The sequence below is a fragment of the Stegostoma tigrinum genome, chromosome 10 (assembly GCF_030684315.1).
Source record: "Stegostoma tigrinum isolate sSteTig4 chromosome 10, sSteTig4.hap1, whole genome shotgun sequence".
In the NCBI taxonomy this organism is placed as follows: domain Eukaryota; kingdom Metazoa; phylum Chordata; class Chondrichthyes; order Orectolobiformes; family Stegostomatidae; genus Stegostoma; species Stegostoma tigrinum.
In genome coordinates, this window is record NC_081363.1 from 44422722 (window position 1) to 44444385 (window position 21664).

At 41.5% G+C, this 21664-nt stretch overlaps 1 protein-coding gene across 4 annotated transcripts in view; it reads right to left on the reverse strand.

The window, feature by feature from the left end:
• nin (ninein (GSK3B interacting protein)) overlaps window positions 1-21664 on the reverse strand; it is a 180478-nt gene that overhangs the window by 100448 nt on the left and 58366 nt on the right. For all 4 annotated transcript variants that reach the window (XM_048538225.2, XM_059649150.1, XM_059649149.1 and 1 more), the window contains one exon: window positions 5371-5537. In XM_048538225.2, the coding sequence (XP_048394182.2) occupies window positions 5371-5537 (167 nt within the window). The remainder of the gene's footprint in view (window positions 1-5370; window positions 5538-21664) is intronic.

Consider the following 21664-nt stretch of genomic DNA (forward strand, 5'->3'; position numbering starts at 1 on the left):
TAATCAATACATCATTTTACATTATCGCCATTATACATTCTGCTGATGTCTCTTTACTCTAAACTGGTAGCTTTATCAAAGCTGCGAGTTGTTGAGCCAGTCAGAGTGCAAAGATTTGACACACTCAACAAAAGATAACCCACTTGGCAATGTGTACCTTGTGTACAGCAGTTGTTACCTTAGTTGTACACTGTGAAAATGAGAGAACAATTTTGATGTCATAACCACAGACATGTACATACAATCAGAAGGAGCTGCTCTTTCAATGCAGAAAGTTGATGGGTAGACTGGATTTTTGCCAGCTGAACAAGGAAATGAATGAACATTAGTCTCAAAGGTTGAATGTTTTCTACCAAATGCAGTGGATCAGCAGCACCAATTACCACAGCAGCAACACTCACCACAATTACATTTCCCAGAGAGGCAACATCACCCCAGGAATCAGCAGACACTAGATAAAAAGCCGATGATAACTCGCATACGTATTATTAGAAAATCAGAATGCTTTAATATTTGTGTGTGCAATGCATATGCAGGAACAGATGAAAGTAGGGCAGTCTAGAATGGGGAAATAGTTTTATTGTTTATGTGAGATGATTTTCTTAAGATGTCATATATGTGAGTAGCTTGCAAATCACAGTACAAGTAGTTTTAACTTTTTTTAAAAATTAGCACTGTTTTTCAGAAGAATCATTTTGGACTTGAAATAGTTGTTCTATTTCTCTCTCCATAGATGCTGCCAGACCTGCTGAGTTTCTTCAGCATGTTCTGTTTTATTTCAGATTTCCAGAGTCTGCAGTATGTTATCATTATTTGAATAAAGTCATGACTTGGATAACCTTAACATAACTTGTTGAAAAACACAATGGATGGCCATACTTGAGAAAAAAGGCTGCAAATGGGGGGAGGAGAAAAATAGCGTAGATGCTCCAAAATAAATACAAATGAATGGTGCAACAGTAGATGGAGAGTTTGCAACCTGGACACATTCTAGGCACTGCCTAGTGGTATCATCACTAGACTATTAATCCAGAAATCAGAGTAATATCCTGAGGACCCGGGTCCAAATTTTACCATGGTACACAGTGGAAAATGAATTTCAGTTTTTAACATTGATTTTAGTAAAGCTTTCGACAAGGTTCCTCACGATAGGCTCATCCAGAAGATTAAGATGCATGGGATCCACCGTGACTTGGCTGCTTAGATTCAAAAATGGCTAGCCCATATAAGACAGAGGGAAGTGGTAGAAAGGTGTTTTTCAGGCTGGAGGTCTGTGACTAATGGTGTTCTGCAGGGATCCATACTGGGACCTTTACTATTTGCGATATAAATAATTGACTTGGATGAAAATGTAGATGGGTGGGTTAGAAAGTTTACAGACAATAAACAGATCAGTTGAGTTGTGGATAGTGAAGAAGGTTGTCAAAGGATATAGTAGGATATGGATCAGTTGCAGATATGAGTGGAGAAACGGTAAATGCGGTTTAATCCGGGTAAATGAGAGATGCTGCGTTTTGGGAGATCAAATTTCAATGGCAGGGCCCTGAACAGCATTGATGTACAGTAGGATCTTGGGGTTCAAGTCCATAGCCCTGTGAAAGTGGCCATGCAAGTAGATAGGGTAGTAAAGAAGGCATGTAACATGCTTGCCTATTTTGGTCAAGGAACCATGTACAAGAGTCAGGATGACATGTTGCAGCTTTATAAGACTTTGATTGGGTCACACTAGGGTTCAATTCTGGTCGCCACATTACAGAAAGGATGTGGAGACTTTGGAAAGGGTGCAGAAGAGGTTTGTCAGGATGCTGCCTGGATTAAAGAGTATGAACTATAAGGACAGGTTGGAGAAACTCAGGTTGTTTTCAACTGAGCAACGGAGGCTGAGGAGAGATTTGACAGAAATCCATAGAATTATGAGATGCACAGATAGGTTTGATGGTCAGAATCGTTTCCCCAGCGTTGAAATTTAAGGTTAAAAGGGGAAAGTTCAAAGGAGCCAAGCGAGGGAAGTTTTTTTTTACACAAAGGGTGGAAAGAGTCTGAAACACACTGCCAGGAGTGATGTGGAGGCACACATGATAAGGGCATTTAACGGACTTTTAGATAAGCACATGAATATGCAAGGAATGGAGGGACGTGGACAAAGGGCAGGCAGAAGAGATTCGTTTCATTTGGCATATTATTCGGCACAACATCATGGGCCAAAGAGCCCTTTCCTGTGTTGTACAGTTCGAGGTTCTATGGAAGTAAGAACATGAAAGACAGGAAGAGGGCAGGCCATTCGGCTCATCAAGATGCCTCACCATCCGTTCAACAAGTTCATGGCTGATCTACACCAGGTCTCAACTCAAACTTCACGCCAGCTCAACATGGCTGTCAATTCTCCAATATTTCAAAAATATATCTATCTCCTCTTTAAATATTTTCAGTGATCTAGCCTCCACAGCTCTCTCGGGTAAAGACATTCATTACCTTGGGACATGCCAGTACATCCTATCTTTAGTAAAGGGCCCAAAACTGTTCACAACACATTGGGTGCAGCCTCACTAACTCCTTGGATAATTGTAACAAGACTTCCCTGTTCTTAAACTTCAACCCTTTATCCATACCAGCCAAAATTCTATTTGCCTTCTTAACTGCATGCACAAGAACACCCAGATCCCTCTGCATTGCAGATTTTTGGAGTCCTTCTCCATTCAATTAACAGTCTGCCATTTGACTCTTCCTACTCCAGTACATAACCACAGAGTTTCCTACATTAAACTTCAGCTGCCACGGTTTTACCCACTTGCACTATTTATATCCGCTTGAAGATTGTTTATGTCTACATCACAACATGCCTTCCCACCTTTGCTTTTATCATCAACAACTTTGCATTCTTTACATTCTGCACCCCCAAGTCATAAATATAGATTGTAAATAATTGTTGCCCTTATGGCACTTCACTAGTTATGTCTTTCATATCCTAAAATGACCCTGTAATCCTGACTCTGTGTTAATGAATTCCTCATCTACACCTCAATACCACGAGCTCCCATCTTGAACAATGACAATTAAACTTATCAAATGCCTATTAGAATCCAAATATACTACATGGTCTTTTTCCGAGGGCAAGGGAGTCCGAAACTACAGGGCACAGGTTTAATGTGAAAGGGGCAAGATGTAAAAGGGACATAAGGGACAATTTTTTCATGCAGAGGGTGGTGCATATATGGAACGAGCTTGGACAGCAGGTGGTGGAGGCCACTAAACTGCAACATTTATAAGGCACCTGGATGGGGTTATGGTAACAGGAAGCATTTAGAACGATATGGACCAAATGCTGGCAAATGGGACTAGATCATTTTAAGATGCCTGGTTGGTGTGGATGAGTTGGATGAAAGGTCTGTTTCCATGCTGTGAAACTCTATGATATATCTCTATGGTTACCTTAAAATATGTGATGGTATACACAGAAGATAAAGAATGAACAATAAGTGGAAAAAGGGTCGGGTTCGAAAATTCTTCAAGATTAGCAAAATTTTTGACTCAACTGGAATTATTACTGTAACAATACCCAGATCAGAATGGTCAATGCAGCCTCCATGAAAAATGAATTCAGTATTAGGGCCCTTTCATATTGTGAAAGTGTAAAATATATGGATGACATAAACGGATCAAAATCAAGCAAAAAAAAATTGGTAACTTACCGGGGAAAGGAAACTGCTACAACCTAATAGATTAATTATTGTCAACTTTGTTGGCTCTTATTTGAATTGAACTTATAATTCTTAATTATAAAGCTTTACGATCATGTGCGGATCTGATAGAGCTCAGCATTGTCAGGCATGCTGTCCTTTGGATATGTTAAACTAATATCTAGTCTTTAATCTTTATGTAGCTAATTGTTCAAACAACTCATTCTGCAAGAGTTACATATTCAAATTTCACCCAAGTAAATGGAGCTTCCAGCTGTCATTTGTCTATTTTAGACACAGTGTAGTAGTGCAACCTCAAAGGCAGTATTTCTTAGCCCGGTCTCACTTAAGAATGTTTGCTAAAACATAACTTAGATAAAACAAGTTTGGTTTTGAGTCCACTTTCTGAAGTAAATCACTCCACATGTATCTATCTATGCTTTGTTAAAATTCTACATTTGCCTGTACCGCCCAGTGCAAAACTTTGAATAATTTTCCTCTTCCCTATTTTAAATTCCTATGTGCATTTCTATACAGGATATTGCCAATATAAACTTGTCACAATTATCGGTGGCTTTGAAGGTTTTTTTTTCCAACAGAATACCAACACATATAATATTTTACCTTATTAATCCCTCCAACTTGTTTTAATTTTCTCCAAATTTCAGGGTCTTACTGTCCTTCAGCATGTGAATTCCACTTGTTCGCAAATTTAAAATATAGGCTGTGGTTCCCTCAACTTTCTTTATATTTTCCTCAGCCACCCCAGGCCTCCAAACCTGGTCTCTGTGAAATGAGATAAACTTCTCCTCCAGCCTCCCCACCCAGCTGTTGTGCAGTTCAACCATGACTTTCCCACCAAACTCATGCAGCTGCTTCTAGTGTCTGCAGTAACCATGACCCTGTTCCTAAAACAGCTATTGTTTTAAACAACCCATTCTCCCTACTATAGTATTACTGTTGCTTTAATTCAATGCAGATCGTTTACACTGAAATTTATTCAGTGCCTTTCTCTTCTGCTATGATGTCAAGGCATGCCATGAGTTTGCTACCTGTTTGGTTACCACACTGTAATCTTTGCGAGCCCAGCAATTGTATACGCTCTGATTAAAGGTGTATCTGTTGAGATGAAGCCTGTTTGTACTTGGTTAAGAAAGAATGCTTACATCCCTAAAGATGTCAGTTAGCATCAGACCCACATTCAACCATTTGAAAAATTTGGAATAATTTTTAACATCTCAAATTATGACACATTACTTGATTTTCTGAGCAAGATCAGAGAAAGAGACACACACCAACACACACTGACAGAGTACAAATACGAAAGGAACTTAAACTGCATAAAAATTAATACTAAGATGTTAAAGACAGAACTTTAATTTAGCAATTGCTAAATGCTGGCTGCCCTTCCTAGCCAGATAAGGCAAAATGCCAGGACCAATTTCTGTTTTTCACTCCTGCTAAACAACATAATATGTGCCTTGCAGTTGGGACTAAATAAACATAAATACTTGGTCTATTATCTCATTTCCTCTGATTCCTCTTTGGGTGAAGAACATACTTGGACTCACATGGAATTCAACTGATTAGAAATCAAAGCGTAGAAATTCACTCAGACCTAAAAACAGAGTTTGAATTCATTGGAATGACCTCAAAAACAGCTCAGTTATCAATGCAAATAATTTCAACCCACCTCAATATTATGCCCAGAAGGAACATCTTCAGGTTGTGTTTCATCAGCTAAAGGTTCTGTAACTCTGACCTCCATAAATTCTTCCTCTGAATCCTGAAATTCTGGTGCTGTTCTCCGCCCATATCGTTTCCCATCTTTGACATATTTTGGTTGTACCTCGGTAGAATCTGTGGGCATACAAATGCATTGTGATCAGCCTAATCATTTTAAATTGCAAAAGCAATAGCTTTAGAGGCTTTCAACTAACTCAAGTTTTTCCAACAAATGTCTGAGGCCTAGTTCCAATATCCAGCCTGTGATGACTTAATTAATGATACTCAGTCTGACCATAGTGCTACAATAGACAATATATACTAAACACTACACCACCAAGGACCCTAAACACTAGTGTTTAGGGTCCTTGGTGGTATAGTGTTTAGTATTCCTGCCTGTCATGGGGAGGGACCAGGTTTCAATTCCCTGCTGGGGAGGAGTTAACATTTTGGGCCCTCTCGTGGGTGCAGTGGTAGTGTCCCTACCCCTGGACCGAGAGACCTGGGTTCAAGTCCCGCCTGCTCCAGGTCTCTGAACAGGTTGATTATACAAAAAAATAGGTAGACCACAGCGTCATTCATGAATGCTATGGAATGTCTCTTATTGGAAGTGCGTGTTCAAACTTTCGGTGAGGACACATTGTAATTCTAATGGTTTAGAATGTGGAGTGAAACCAACTTTGGGTGAAATGGAACATCATTTAATAACTGTTGAATTCCTTTTTATTAAATATGATATGGTGAACATGGAATTATTGGTAATACAGTTATCCATTAGTCAAGCCTTCTTTCCACATTTAAGAGCGATACTATTCTAATACATAGTCTACTGAATTCAGAAGGGGGAATTCCATGTTATGGCTTAGTAACATCAACATGTTTTTATATAGTCCCTTCAAAGTAATAAATTATCCCAGAATGCCTCACTGGAACACTATATAAAACAAAATCTGACACCAAGCCACATTTGGAAATATTAGGGCCGATAACCAAACGCTTGGTCAGTCTGGTATGTTTAAGGAACATCTTGGAATAGGAAAGCAAGATAGAGAGATTTAAGGGTTTAAGGACAAAATTCCAGCATTTAAGGCCTTGACAGCTGATGGGACAGCTGCCAATTGTGGAGCAATTAAAATTGGCAACACTCACAAGGCGAGAATTGGAGGAACGCATATATCTCAGAACACTGTGAGGCTGGATGAAATTATAGAGACAGGGAAGACCAAGGTCATGAAGTAGTTTTAAAACAAAGGTGAGAGTTTTAAAATCAAAGTGTTGATCAAAAAGAAGCCAGTGCAGTTCAGTGAGCATAGTGGTGATGGGTGACCCTGCCAGTTAGCCTGAAGTCCTGGAGGGGAAGATAACAGGTTAATGTGGAGGCATGGGGTTGAAGCTAATTATGTCATACAGCAATCCGGTAATGCGTGAGAAATGCAGAAGTATGGATCTGCTTTCAGGGACTTCTTTATATACTTTCCCTGTTTTCCTGCAGTATTTAAAGGAATATTCCAAGCAAGCAATTAACTGATGGTGGAGTTGGGCGTCACAATAGAAGGAACGGGCAGAACTAGAGATGCTGAGATGTTCAAAAATCTGTGCCTTGTTTCAGTGACATTACTTAGGATGCGCTGTTGCAGGTTGTAGGAGCCTTCAGGAAAATATTTTTTCCTATTAATAGAAGGAAGTAGGTGAAGTAAGAAGTCATGGTTTGAAATTTCCCATGAAGTTAACAGCAATAGGAGCAGAAGCATAGCATCAAATTTGTGGTTTTAATGATCTGCAGGGCAGGTAAGGTCAACACAGTTCCTGACTAATCCACATTCTTAAATATGCCTCACCCAACATCTTCACTCTGCCTTTTTAAGCCTACTCCAGCACATTACTCCTCATACCAATTTAGCATGCCGACATACCCAATCCAATGTCATGTTTTCCATATCCATCTGTCCTTCCACCTTGACATTCACCTTCACCCTTATGGTAACTAGAGCTTAAATGATTGTTGAAACCACGATTATTCTTCTCTCTAGCCTCACCCTTATACAATCTCCTGTCTCTCCCTTGTAGTCACGTTCCACCTATTCATTCAATATATGGCACTCATAGGTCTCCTTTGTCCCTCCTTAAAGAACAGCACAGGACACAAAGGAGACGTAGCAAACTGGAGGTGACCCTTGAGGAAGTTCTACATTGTGCGGAGGTTGTACGTTGAGTGTATGTTGGGACATGCAGCATCTAAAAAAAGCCCCATGTACACTCTATCAGTCTCCACTGTATGACTACCATTCTCATTTAAATGTACTGCTCAGCTACTCACAGTCCACACAGGCACCAACAAAAATTAGAGTGATCATTGCCCTCGAGTCACCTCTCAACTGGAGGCTTCTTGGCATTGGCATTGCCTGACCATTGGTGATGCGGAGGTGAGAGTCTCCCAGTTACCTGCTTACAAAACATCACCTTGCATACAACATTCAGTCATATTGATTTGATGTTGGAGTCGGTGAACTAAGATCACATACTTTATCATCACTTAAAGCATGCTTAGTTTGTCAGTGCTAATTCAATCTCCTGTAGGAACTTCCAGGGTCCAGCAGGAATGGCCAGGAAGACATTAATTACTTCTCAGAGGAGATGTGCCGTCACAAAGCTCATGCATCAACTCAGATACTTACACTTTGGTGGAACCAATAGGAGGATGGTTGTGTTTTCACCTGGTGTCTCACACATTGAGCAACAGCAGAGCGTTGAGACACAGACAGTAATGGAGAATTTACTTGGGAGACTACAGGATACTGAATACATATGCTGCAACTTAGGGCCATTAAGGAAAAAGATACTTCAAGAGCAGTAGAAAGGATGTACTGGCATGCTTTCTAGCTGCACTATGTATGCTTACAAAGCTATGAGAGGAATCCACCTCAAGCATGAGTGGTATGATGTTGAAGTCTCTTGTGATTACATCTTAATCCAAGAAAAGGAGTTATTTGCTTAGTTCATCAAACACAATAATCAAATAGGTTCATGCAGCCTTCAGCAATGGTTTGTATCTCATACTATAGATGCCCACATAAGCAAGATAAATGATATAAATGACAGCACAATATTCTCCAGCAGATTGCTAGCAACGTAATGTGATGGGCCATTAGATTGTTGTTGGTGAAGGGGATTTGGAAGTGAGGACCCTGTACAAAACACATCCACTTCTCAGCCATTCCCTTTTATCCACCTCAATATTCCACAAGCTGCCTCGTGTCCCAATAGTCATATCACCTTCTGCACAGCACAGCTGGAGCAGTTTTGCCAGACTTTCATGGGTTTAAAAACCTAGAAGTACATTGGCCAAGGACATCTTAACAGTCAGAAGAAGGATCTGCGTATAATTCCACTGAAGGCACAAGGGTTCTACCCTTGAAGCATAGAAGCATTAGGAAAATGAAGAATAAAGATTACTGGATGCACAAGGACATGTTTCATATGTTTAGATTGGCAGTTTCTATTCTGGATTAAATAAATATTATTTCGACTATTTCCCCACCTTGCTTATTTTTAGCTGTTGTCTAGCAAGTGGCATTTTCACTTGTGATTAATGCTAAGACGTACCTGATGCTAAACGACAGGAGGAGGGGGTTGTGAAAATGTTGACTGCCTTTTTAAGTATTGCTCTATGTTAGTGCCATTGCTGGAGTGTAGCTTCTGCATGTAATGGCAAAATGCTGTGGATGCTGAAAATCTGAAGAGGTGTCCGAAGTTAATCAGAAATTGCAGCAGGATCTTGATCAGCTGGCGAAGAGGGCCAGCAAACGGTAAATGGAGTTCAATATAGAGAAGTGCGAGGTATTGCATTTTGGAAAGTCGAATCAAGTTGGAATTTCATGGTGAATGGTGGGGCCTTAAGGAATGTAGTGAAACAGAGGGACTTTGGAGATCAGGTGCATGTTTCTCTGAAAGTGGAGTCGCAGGTCGACGTGGCAGAGAAAAAGGCTTTTGGAACACTGCCCTTCATCAGTCAGGAGATTGAGTACAGAAGTTGGGAAGTTGTACAGAATGTTGGTGAAGCCACACTTGGAGTATTGTGTTCAGTTCTGGTCACCTTGCTCTAGGAAGGATGTTATTAATCTGGAAAGAGTGCTAAAGAAATTTACGTGGATGTTGCAGGACTCATGGGACTGAGTCATAGGGAGAGGTTGGACAAGCTAGGACTTTTTTCTTTATGACATAGAAAACTGAGGGGAGATCTTATAGAAGTGTATAATATCGGGGAAACCAAGCGGAGGCTTGGGGACTGCTTTGCAGAACACCTACGCTCGGTTTGCAATAAACAACCGCACCTCCCAGTCGCGAACCATTTCAACTCGCCCTCCCTTTCCTCAGATGACATGTCCATCCTGGGCCTCTTGCAGTGCCACAACGATGCCATCCGAAGGTTGCAGGAACAGCAACTCATATTCTGCTTGGGAACCCTGCAGCCCAGTCGTATCAATGTGGACTTCACAAGCTTCAAAATCTCCCCTCCCACTACTGCATCCGAAAACCAGCCCAGCTCGTCCCCACCTCCTTAACCTGTTCCTCCTCTCACCTATCTCCTCCTCCCACCTCAAGCTGCACCCCCATTTCCTTCCTACTAACCTCATCCTGCCCACTTGACCTGTCTGTCCTCCCTGGACTGACCTATCCCCTCCCTACCTCCCCACCTATACTCACCTCTACAGGCTCCATCCCCGCCCCTTTAACTTGTCTGTCTCCTCTCCACCTATCTTCTCCTCTATCCATCTTCGATCCACCTCCCCCTCTCTCCCTATTTATTTCAGAACCATCTCCCCATCCCCCTTTTCTGATGAAGGGTCTAAGCCCGAAACATCAGCTTTTGTGACCCTAAGATGCTGCTTGGCCTGCTGTGTTCATCCAGCTCCAAACTTTGTTATCTTGGAATTTAATGCCCTCCTTTATAGCAGGTTTGGCAGCAGATAGCAATCCCACCAATTTCTCACCCCTGTCTTGATTAAGTCTGGGTCAGGAAGGCCCATGGACAATCTAATACCAAATGCAATTGAGCCCTTAATTGGAGAACTAATGCACATCACAAGGCATCATCTGTTGCCGTTGGTATTTACACAGTGGCTGGTGGGGGACTTACCCATGGGGAAACCCAAAAATCCAACCTTGTTGGGTGGCTTGCAAATTCATACAAAGCTTTTCAATTCAACGGCACTCAATTTCTAATGAGGGGACCTAGCTTTAAGAAGAACAGTGTAGGTTAGATGGGCTTGAGATCGGTATGACAGGTCGGCACAACATCGCGGGCCGAAGGGCCTGTACTCTGCTGTAATGTTCTATGTTCTATGTTCTAAGAAGGATGGCCTGGTGACAGCTTGATCTATTTGGCATCCACTCTCCCTGCCCTGCAATCCTTTCTGCTATTACTTCTCTGTGTCTGAGTCCTGTGGTGATCTTGGACATTTATCAGTGCTGTATTAGCACCAGCCCCTGTATACCACCTGCAACAATACCCTATGGCAGACGACACCCTTGTGCTGATGCAGGAGAAACGACACAACACCGGCAGGAGCCCTGGGCATCTCAGCCAGCTGCACATACAAGGTAGTAAGCTACCAAGACCTTGCCCTCAGACACAGGGGGAGTACCTCAAAGCAGTAAACGTAAAGCACTCCAAGACTTGAATGGATTCTATGGTCACCTGGACGATGTTTTCTCATTTTGTCTGCTCAGTTACTCCCCATGCAATCCTAACTCCTTTTCTTCTTAACTGGACTTGTTGGTTAGTAATGCTGATATCAAAAGATTGGAACAATTATGGGAGCACTGTCTTTCATGTAAATGAAAAACATTGCTGCAAGCAAAAATCAGTGAGTTAATAAATTATACGCTGTAAAAATTTAGCATTAAACACAAGTGCAGTACAATTTGTTCAGAAAAGAGGAATTCTTGCAAGAAACACTCATTGTTGAGGTTATTAAAGAATTGCATAAATAGACCATTTGTGAGCGTAATCTATTTATCATCATGACTCGATAACTGATATCCTTTACCCATGAGTCAGCATTAAGAAAAATTACATGACGCCATTGACAAGTGTGACAATACAACAGTGAGATGCATCTCTTAGTTCAACAATTTCAAACCTAGTTTGAAGTTTACCATGAAATAGCAGAAAACCACGACCTGCAAGTTCCTCTCCAAGCCACTCACCATCCTGACTTGGAAATATATTGCTGTTCACTCAGTGTCATTGGGTCAACATCCTGGAATCCCATCCCTAATTATGGGTCTACCTGGAGAACATGGACTGTACTGAGTCAAGATGGCAGCTCACCATCACTAGGGCAATTAGGGACAGGCAATAAAATGTTAGCCCAGCCAGCAACACCCACCTTCTGTGAGTGAATAAAAGTAAAGCTTGCTCTCATTCAGGTGACCATGAGTTCTACCAATATAATTCTCATCTCAGATCATTAACATTGTTCACTGAGCAAAATTACCTCAATTTCCTGCTGCTTGCACATTCCTATGAAGTTGTTTCAGTATCATATTCTTCCTGAAACAAGATAATTGATTTTTTTTTTCTGACCGACGTGGACACCTGTTGTATGAAAAATCCTTACTATTGTTCATGATGTTCTGTGGCCTCTCTGCATTAATGTACACTATAAGGTAGATTTGCAGCTACCATTCTCTTTCAATGTAGAAATCTACATAATCTACTTGGTTTAATGTGGTAGAGGAAAACCACTTGGCAGTTTCATGGGAAGAGGCTCTTTTTGTATAGAAGAAGTAATTTATTATACGACAGCAAAAATGTACAAGTTCTTGTTCCTTTAATGGTTTTCACGAGATGATCTCTACCATCTGCAGTTGGAATAAATGCTTCCATCTTTTCCACAATTTGGTAATGGATCCTTTTCTTTCCAGCCTCAACAACTTGCCAGCTTTTCTCCTCTATTGAATCTTATCTGCTTTGACTTCTAAAGTACCCCATATATTGCTTTAAGTTTTGGATTCCTGGCTCTGACGCCTCATTTTAAATTAATTTTCTAGACCCCGTAGCCATGCGTTATTGTGCCTGGTTATTACGGTGGAGACAACCTCATCAGCTGAATGCTTCTCTTAGTTTGCACTGTTCCAACCTGTGCCATTTTTTAAACTTTCTCTTGCCTACCAAAGATCTTACCTTTACTCATGGAGTTACTGATGTCCATTCATTCTCCATCTAAACCCGTACTCAAGACCACTCCTACAAATGAACATTGTCTGCTGTAATCTGTAGATAGTTCTGAGCAATTAGTACACCAGTTTCTGAAAAATCCTAAATCTCTTGCAGCAGCAGATTCGGATTCATACAGATTTAGCTTCAGATTCTCCCATGCTCAATCTGGAACGAGCTTTGTGAATGCTGGTTCTTTCAGACAATCTGCATGAGTTATGTCCTTGAACCCAAGTCAGAAAAGTATCTTCAGAACTCCATTGCTGCCAGTATTGTATGAGGTAGCTAAATGGGATCTGTATTGCTTTCCACCATGGATTAATCCATATCACTGGTAATTGTGCTGTATGAAATCTCCAGACCAATGCTCCATATAAGACAGATTTGCTGTCAATATCCACTTTCACATCAGGAATCTTCAGGGCCTGCTTATTTGTATCGGAAAACCACTCGGTTGTCTAACAAGAGAAGACTGTTGTCTCACACAAAATGTGATTTATTGCATAATAATAACGATGTACAAGTTATACTGATGTATTAGACATTTCTACAGAGACTGTGAGGAAGACATTGGTGATCTTAGGCCTGATGAGGCCTTGAGCTGTTCTACCACTGCGAACATACAGTAAAATCCATTACCATTATAAATTCCCAATCCAAGCTAATGGAAATTTACACCCAATTATGGAGTTTCTGTTTTAGGAGATGAAATCTGCCATCCTCACCTGGTCTGGCCTACATGTAACTCCAGACTGACAACAATGTGGTTGACTCTTAAGTGCCTCTGAAATGGTCTAGCAAGCCACTCAGTTGTATCAATCACTACAAAGTCTCCACAAATAAACTGGACACCCCACTTGGCACTGACCTGGGCACTAGGAAACACAATTGCAGAAAAAGCCCCCATTGACCTTGCAAAGTCCTCCTTACCATCATCTGGGGGTAATGCTAAAATTGGGAGAACTATCTCACAGACGAGTCAAGCAACAGCCTGATATAGTCAGCATCATACCTTACAGAAAACATCCCACATGTTACCATCACCATCCTTGAATATGTCCTGTACCACTGGCAGACAAACCCAGCACAGGTGGTGACACAACGGTATATAATCAGGAGGGAGTTGCCCTGGGAGTCCTCAACATTCACTCCGGACCCCATGAAGTCTCATGGCTTCATGATAAACACGGGAAAGGAAACCTTCTGTAGATTACCATGTTCTGTTCTTCCTTGGCTGATGAATCAGTACTCTTCTATGTTGAACAACACTCGGAGGAAGCACTGAGGAGGGCTAGTGCATAAAATGTACTTTGGATGAAGGACTTCAATGTCCATCACCAAGACTGGCTTAGCAGCAGTATTACTGATTGAGCTGGTCAGGTTCTAAAGTATTTAAATGCTACACTGCGTCCACAGCTGGTAGTGAGGGAACCAACAAGACAGAAAAACATACGTGACCACATCTTTACCAATCTGATTGTAGCAGATTCATTAGTCCATGACAGTATCAGTAAAGTGACCATCACATGGTCCTTGTGCATACTGAATCCCACCTTCATATTAGGAATACGGTCCATCATGTTGTGTGATTATATGAAACAGATTTCGAACAGATCCAGCAACTCAAGACTGGGAATCCACAAGGAGCTGTGGGCTATCAACAGCAGCAGAACTCCAGCACAATCTGCAACCTCATGGATCACATATTCCTCAGTCAAGCATTATCAATCCAGTCATAAACGGTGTTGACAATTAAACTACCCACTGGAGGAGTAGGGTCCACAAATATCCCTGTCCTCAATGATGAACATCCCTACACATCAGAATAATTGATAAGGCAGACGCATTTACAGCAATCTTCAGCCAGAAGTGCTAAGTGGTTAATCTGAATCAGCTTCCTCCAGTGGGCCCTAGCATCACCGATACCAGCCTTCTGCCAATTCAGTTCAAACAATGTGACATCAAGAAATGTTTGGGGGTACTAGCTACTGTAAAAGCTTTGGGCCCTGACAACACCTGGCAATAGTACTGAAGACTTGTGCTCCAGAACTTGCCACTCCCCTAACCAAGCTCTTCCAGGGCAGTTACAACACTGGCATCTACCCAACAATATGGAAAACTGCCCCTATATGTGCAGTACACCAATTGCAGGACAAATCCAACACAGCCAATCACCCCCTCATCAGTCTACTCTCGAATGCCCGTAAAGTGATGGAAAGTGTCATCAAATATGCTATCAAGCAGCAGCTGCTCAGTAATAATCTGCTCAGTGATGCCCAGTTTGGGTTCTGTCAACAGCACTCAGCTCCTGACCTCATTTACAGCCTTGACTCAAACACAGAAAAAACAGCTGAATTCCAGAGGTAAGATGAGAGTGACAGATCTTGACATCAAGACCGCATTCGACCGACTGTGGCATTAAGGAGCCAAACAAAACTGGAATCAATGGATATCAAGGGGCAAACTCTCCACTGGTTGGAGTCATATCTGGCATGTAGGAAGTTGCTTGTGGTTGTTGGTGGCCAGTCATCAGCTCCAGGAGATCCCTGCAGGAGTTCCTCAGGATAATGTTGTGGGCCCAATCATCTTCAAGTTGCTTGATCAATGACCTTCCTCCCCATCTTAAAGTCAGAAATTGGCATGGTCACCAATGATTGAACAATGTTCAGCACCATTCATGATTCCCCAAATACTGAAGCAGTCCATGCTCAAATGCAACAAGACAATGCTCGGGCTTGGGCTGACAAGTGGCAAGTAACATTGGCACTCATAAACGTCACCCAATTACCATCTCCAGTAAGTGGCAATCTAACCATCACCCCTTGACAATCAATGGTGTTACCATCACAGAATCCCCACTATCAATGTCTTTAGGGTGACCATTGACCAGAAACTCAACTGGACTCTCCACATACACACAGTGGCTATAAGAGCAGGTCAGAGGCTAGAAATACTGTGGCAAGTAAGTTATCTCCTGACTCCCTAAAAATGCTATCTACAAGGCACAAGTCAGTAATGTGATGGAATACTTCCCACTTGCCTGGATGGGTGCAGCTCCAACAACACTCAGGAAACTTGACATTATCCAGGACAAAGCAGACTGTTTGATTGGTACAAGGTCCACAAACACCCACTTACTCCACTACTGATGGCCAGTAGCAGCAATACTAAAAGATGCACTGCAGAAACGCACCATAAATTCTTGAGATAGCAGCTTCCAAATCCATGACTACTTCCATCTAGAAGGACAAGGGCAACAGACACATGGCAACACCATCGCCTGCAAGCATTCCAAGTCAATGGCCTCCTGATTTGGAAATATTTTGCCGTTCCTTCTTTGTTGCTGGGTCAAAATTTTTGAATTCCCTCCTCAAGCACATTGTAGCTCAACCCAAAACACATGGGTTGCAGCAGTTCAGGAAGGCAGCTTAGCAACACCTTCTCATGGGCAATGACAGACGGCCAATAAATAGCCAACCAGCTATGCCCAATTTCCATGAGTGAATAGAAAATAAATGGTGCCACAGAGTACAGGGGATCTGTTTAGCATGCCGGAACATCTCTTGAAGGCTTGTTCATGGACACTGCATGTGGGATAGAGAAATCCCTCAATTGCACAACTTGGAGTTATGAATGACAAACAATGACTATTTTGAAATGTTGTGCTTCACAACTGACCTATATTATGATTCTGCATTTATTGAAAATGAACTAAAGTATCTGCTCCTTGTTTCACACAATTCTACAGGACTGTGTTCAAGCTTAAATTAGCATCTACCTAGATTTCTGTAACTGAAATTAATTCATAACCAAACCAAGCATCCTCTATAGTTTCTATCAATACTCTTCAGCCATACAAGGTTAGGCAATGATATTTTGGATTACCGACCACCATATCCCATTATTCAAGATGTTGCTAGAGAGTATTGAATACCTGATTAATTATCCCAGCAACACAGAGAACAAAAGGAGTACTGCAATATCTTCAGAATGGTCCCCAAGGCTACAAAGCCAGTCACGGATGAACACAGTAAATAAAAATCTTTAACCTCTCCCTTTCTGCTTCTAGCGATAATGCAAAATTTATGCCCCTTTGGCAGTGAATATTCACATCATGGTTTCAAATCCCTCTTTTAATTTAAAATACTTTCATTTGATGTTCCACTAAACTCCTCTGTTCTCATGATTCTAAGTATGTAGGATACTTATAAACACAACATATGTGGTATATCATGCATGTTGCCAATGTCATTTCCATATCCTTCAATATTCTTTATAAAATGTTAATTAGGTATCTATTAATAAAGTGGATTCAGGATAAACTGGTGATCAAATAATTTGCTCCAAGCTGCAATTTTCACTCTCTCCTTTCACCTGCATACACAGACCCAACTAATTGAACAAGACACGTCAGCAGAATTCAGCTTTATCTGTAGTGAAACACCCTCTCTTCGGGCTACTGTTATGGTCTAAAGCAGGCTCAAGCTGAACTTTTGAAGTACTCCATTGATTGCCCTAGACATGCTTCAGGAAGGAACCTTAATACTGACCTCTTACATCAAAAGGCTGCATTTTCAGCAGTTGAAAAAAGTATCTTCACAGCCTTGAGAAGTGACAAAGATGTAACATCGCAGAGATACGAATGATGGCATGAAGCATACAAACGGCATAATGTGAGTAAAATATATTCATGACAGCACACCAGAAGGTACAGATTCACTCTAGCTAAAGGCAAACACAATGATAAATGAAGCTGACCTTCTCTTACAGAAAGAGTGATCGACACGTGGAACAGATTTCTGTAGCTTAACAAGGGCAAAACTATGGAATCATTTAAGGTGAGAGGGGGAAATATTTAGAAGGGACCCAAGGGACAATGTTTTCATGCAGAGGGTGGTGCATGTATGGAATAAACAGCCAGAGGAACTGGTGGAGGCTACAATTACAACATTTAAAAGGCATCTGGATGGGAATGTGAATAGGAAGAGTTTGGAGGGAAATGGGCTAAATGCTGGCAAATGGGACTAGTTAATTTAGGATATGTGGTTGACATGGACAAGTGGACCGAAGCGTCTGTTTCCATGCTGTACAACCCAATGACTCTATTTATAAAAATAATTAGGTTTGAGTCAAGGTGGCCCAAAGGATCTTTTTCTTTTCTCTGTGAAAATTGTGCTCTAAAAGGATGCTGTTTAAGCTCATTCATTGTAAATTCAAATATTATTGTAAATTCAGGTGATCTCAAAAAACTGAAGGGTGGCATCATGGCTCAGTGGTTACACTGCTGCCTCACAGTACCAGGGACCTGGGTTCGATTCCATTGCACATTCAGCGTGTGTGTGTGTGTGTGTGTGTGTGTGTGTGTGTGTGTGTGTGTGTGTGTGTGTGTGTGTGTGTGGCTCCAGTTTCCTCTCACAGTCCAAACATGTGCAGGTTGGGTGGATTAGCTATGCTAAATTGCCCATAGTGTCCAGGGATGTTTAGATTAGGTGGGCTAGACATGGGAAATGCAAGAGTGCACACTGCAGAGTTTTCTGTGAATATTTGGTTTTGCTTATTTGGATCTTGCTTTAGATCATTTGGCTTTTTATTCAGAAGAATTTGACAATTCAATGCTTGGTTTTAGAACCAAGATAGCGAGGTGGCAAAGGATGGAATGCAGTTTGTACCTCACCATTTATACATTTAGAAGGTTTTATTTATAGAGGCACACATAGCATATCAAACATCAACCACCGCCTCCCACCCCCAAATCCGTTCCTATGTACTCCTTTGAAGCAAATTAATCAAATCGAATAAAATTAAAACAAGTTTTAGGTGACAGCCACTTAAAGGGATATGAAACAAAAAAACTCAAATTAAATATAAAAGTTAAATTAAAATACTGCTGTCTGGAGAGATAATGCAATCCAGCCCCTGTGAGTCCACACCACATGGATCTGCTCCAGGCTCACCCAAACATAGGCACAACGGTAGAAGTAAAGCAGACAACCAGCCCTCAATGGCCTGCTCCAAAGAGCTATCTACAGCCACCTTTAACCAGGAGTAGATCCGCTGTTTTGCCTGTCCTTCTTTATTCTCCCGCCCCACACAGTTGCACCAGGTCACCAAAGATCAAGAGGTGAGGCTGAAGTGCTGCCAAAGATTAACTAGCAGCCCCTTCAAAAGATAGAAGTGTAAATGTGCACAACCTGAAATACAAACTCGTCAGACCTCAAAATAACATATACAGTGATCTTTACCACACATTGCATCATGCTACTGTGTTGAGTCCCACCCACTTACAGTGTAAGTGGGGGTTGCTTTCTCTTACAGAGAGCAGTTTGACCATGGATGTGTCCAGACAGTTGACAAGGGTGAGGAAGTAGAAAGCATGCTGCAGGAGCTCAGAGAGAAATCTCCACCTGCCCAATGAAATGGCACAGAGGAAATTTCCTCAAATGGATTCAGGTCTGGGAAATGGGTTCGAAGGGGAAAGTTAGAAGCCCGGGGCCAATGCAAATTTTGCTCCAAATGAGAGTCTGCTCAGCCTAGAATCCGATCCCGATATACAGTTTGAAATACCAAATTTAAATTAAATCAAATTAGAAGTCAACAGTCCTTTAAGAGGGCATTGTAACACAATCAGTAGTCCAAAGCAAAATTAATTTAAAATTGTCATTCATTGTGGAGGATATGCACAACTGCCCTCACAGTATCCCTCAGCTGTGGAAGGCCTCAACTATACCAGTCGACGCCATGGGCTGCCTCTCCAAGGATGCCTGGATGTGGATCTGTTCCTATTTAGGAATATAAAGTAGCACAAGTGAATGTCTAATTAATATCCACTATCTTAACAGAGATAACAAGCCCTTTGGCCCACCATGTCTATGCTGACTCACAAACAGTAAAATACGCTAATCCCACTTATCTGCACTTAGTTCACTGCCTACAATGCCTTGGCATTTTAAGTATTCATCGAGATGCTTCTCAAATGTTGTGAAAGCATCTTCCTGCACCACCCTCTCAACTATTTCAACAGATTAACTGATGTCTAGGCTCTCAGCTATAAATATATAATAAGCATGCTGTCGCGCTCAGTAGCTCCTGTGTCTGCCTCCAAACTGTTTTGGAAGGTGGAGGCCAGACTCCTGTTACCTCCTGACTCCAAAATGAAATCTCCACCTTTGCAAGTGCAGGAGAATAAATGGGTCTTTTTTTGAGTGGCACTCTGTGAATAGTGGGACACCACGGTGCAATATATTACACATCTATTAATGATTTAGATGAGGGAACTAAGTATAATATTTCCAAGTTTGCAGATGACACAAAATTAGTTAGGGGGATGAACTGTGAGGAGCATGCTGCATTGCTTCTCTTTGAAATAAAGGCCAACGTTCCATTTGTTTTCCCTATTACCAGTTGAAATGGGATCCTAGCTTTTTGTCATTCATGGACTAAATATCCCAAATCCCTCTGTTCTGTAGTTTTCTGCAATCTTTCTTCATTTAAAAAATATTCAGCTTATCTGTTCTTCCTGCCAAAGTGCCTAATGTCACATTTGCCACATTATATGCCATCTGCCAAGATTTTGCCCACACATTTATCCTGTTCTATATCCCTCTGCAGACTCTTTGTGTCATCCTTGCCACTAGCCTTCCCACTATTTTTGTGTCATCGACTATCTTGGCTCCAGTACATTCACCTTCCTCATCCAGAACATCAATATATATTCTAAATAATTGAGGCTTCATTGATTCATGGGGCATGCCACTAATTACAGGTCGCCATCATGAAAAAGCACCCCTTATCCCAACTCTTTATCCTGTATTAGAACATAGAACATAGAACAATACAGTGCAGAACAGGCCCTTCGGCCCTCGATGTTGCACTGACAGTTGAAGTAATCTAAGCCCATCCCCCTACACTATCCCATCATCATCCATATGCTTATCCAAGGACTGTTAAAATGCCCCTAATATGGCTGAGTTAACTACATTGGCAGGCAGGCATTCCTCGCCCTTGCCGCTCTCTGGGTAAAGAACCTGCCTCGGACATCTGTCTTAAATCTATCACCCCTCAATTTGCAGCTATGCCCCCTCGTACAAGCCAACGTCATGATCCTAGGAAAAAGACTCTCACTGTCCACCCTATCTAATCCTCTGATCATCTTGTATGTCTCTATTAAATCCCCTCTTAGCCTGCTTCTCTCCAATGAGAACAGACCCAAATCCCTCAGCCTTTCCTCATAACAGCTTCGCTCCTGATCAGGCAACATCCTGATAAATCTCCTCCGCACCTTTTCCAATGCTTCCACATTCTTCCTGTAATGGGGTGACCAGAACTGCACACAATATTCCAAGTGAGGCCACACTAGCGTTTTGTACAGTTGCAGCATGACATCACGGCTCCGGAACTCAATCCCTCTACCAATAAAACCTAACACTCTGAATGTCTTCTTAGCAGCACTATCAACTGGGTGGCAATTTTCAGGGATCTATATACATGGACACCATTAGTCAGCCAATCTCTCTCTGAGCTAATATACTACTTCCAACACCATGGGCTTTTATCTTATTAAGTAGCCTAATGTCTGGTACCTTATCAAACGAAATTCCAAATATGTTACGTTCACTGTTTACCCTTTATCTATCTTGCTTGTTACCTCCTCAAGGAATTCTCGTAAAATTTTCAGGCTGAGCAATGTAAACAACACTGGCACAATGCAGAGCCATTTAAAGTTTAAACATCCTTTTGTCTCTTGCAATAAAGAAGGCAAAAATGATATGGTACTGACAGCATTTGTTTCTGTCAGTTTAAGAGAATTTAACATTCAATGAACTGAAAAGCTAATGGAGCTGATATGCTTTATGATCACCATGGATAAGCTAATTATAAGTGTCGTTGAGGGCACAGATTTTCATGCACTGATGAGTTTTGTAGAACTAGAATATGGTGCACATCTGAGCCAGACAGGGGCCTCACATCTTAGACATGTTATGAGTATTGTCTGAAGTCTTTGCAGTAGAATCCGAAACACAACATTACAGTAGCTTTCACC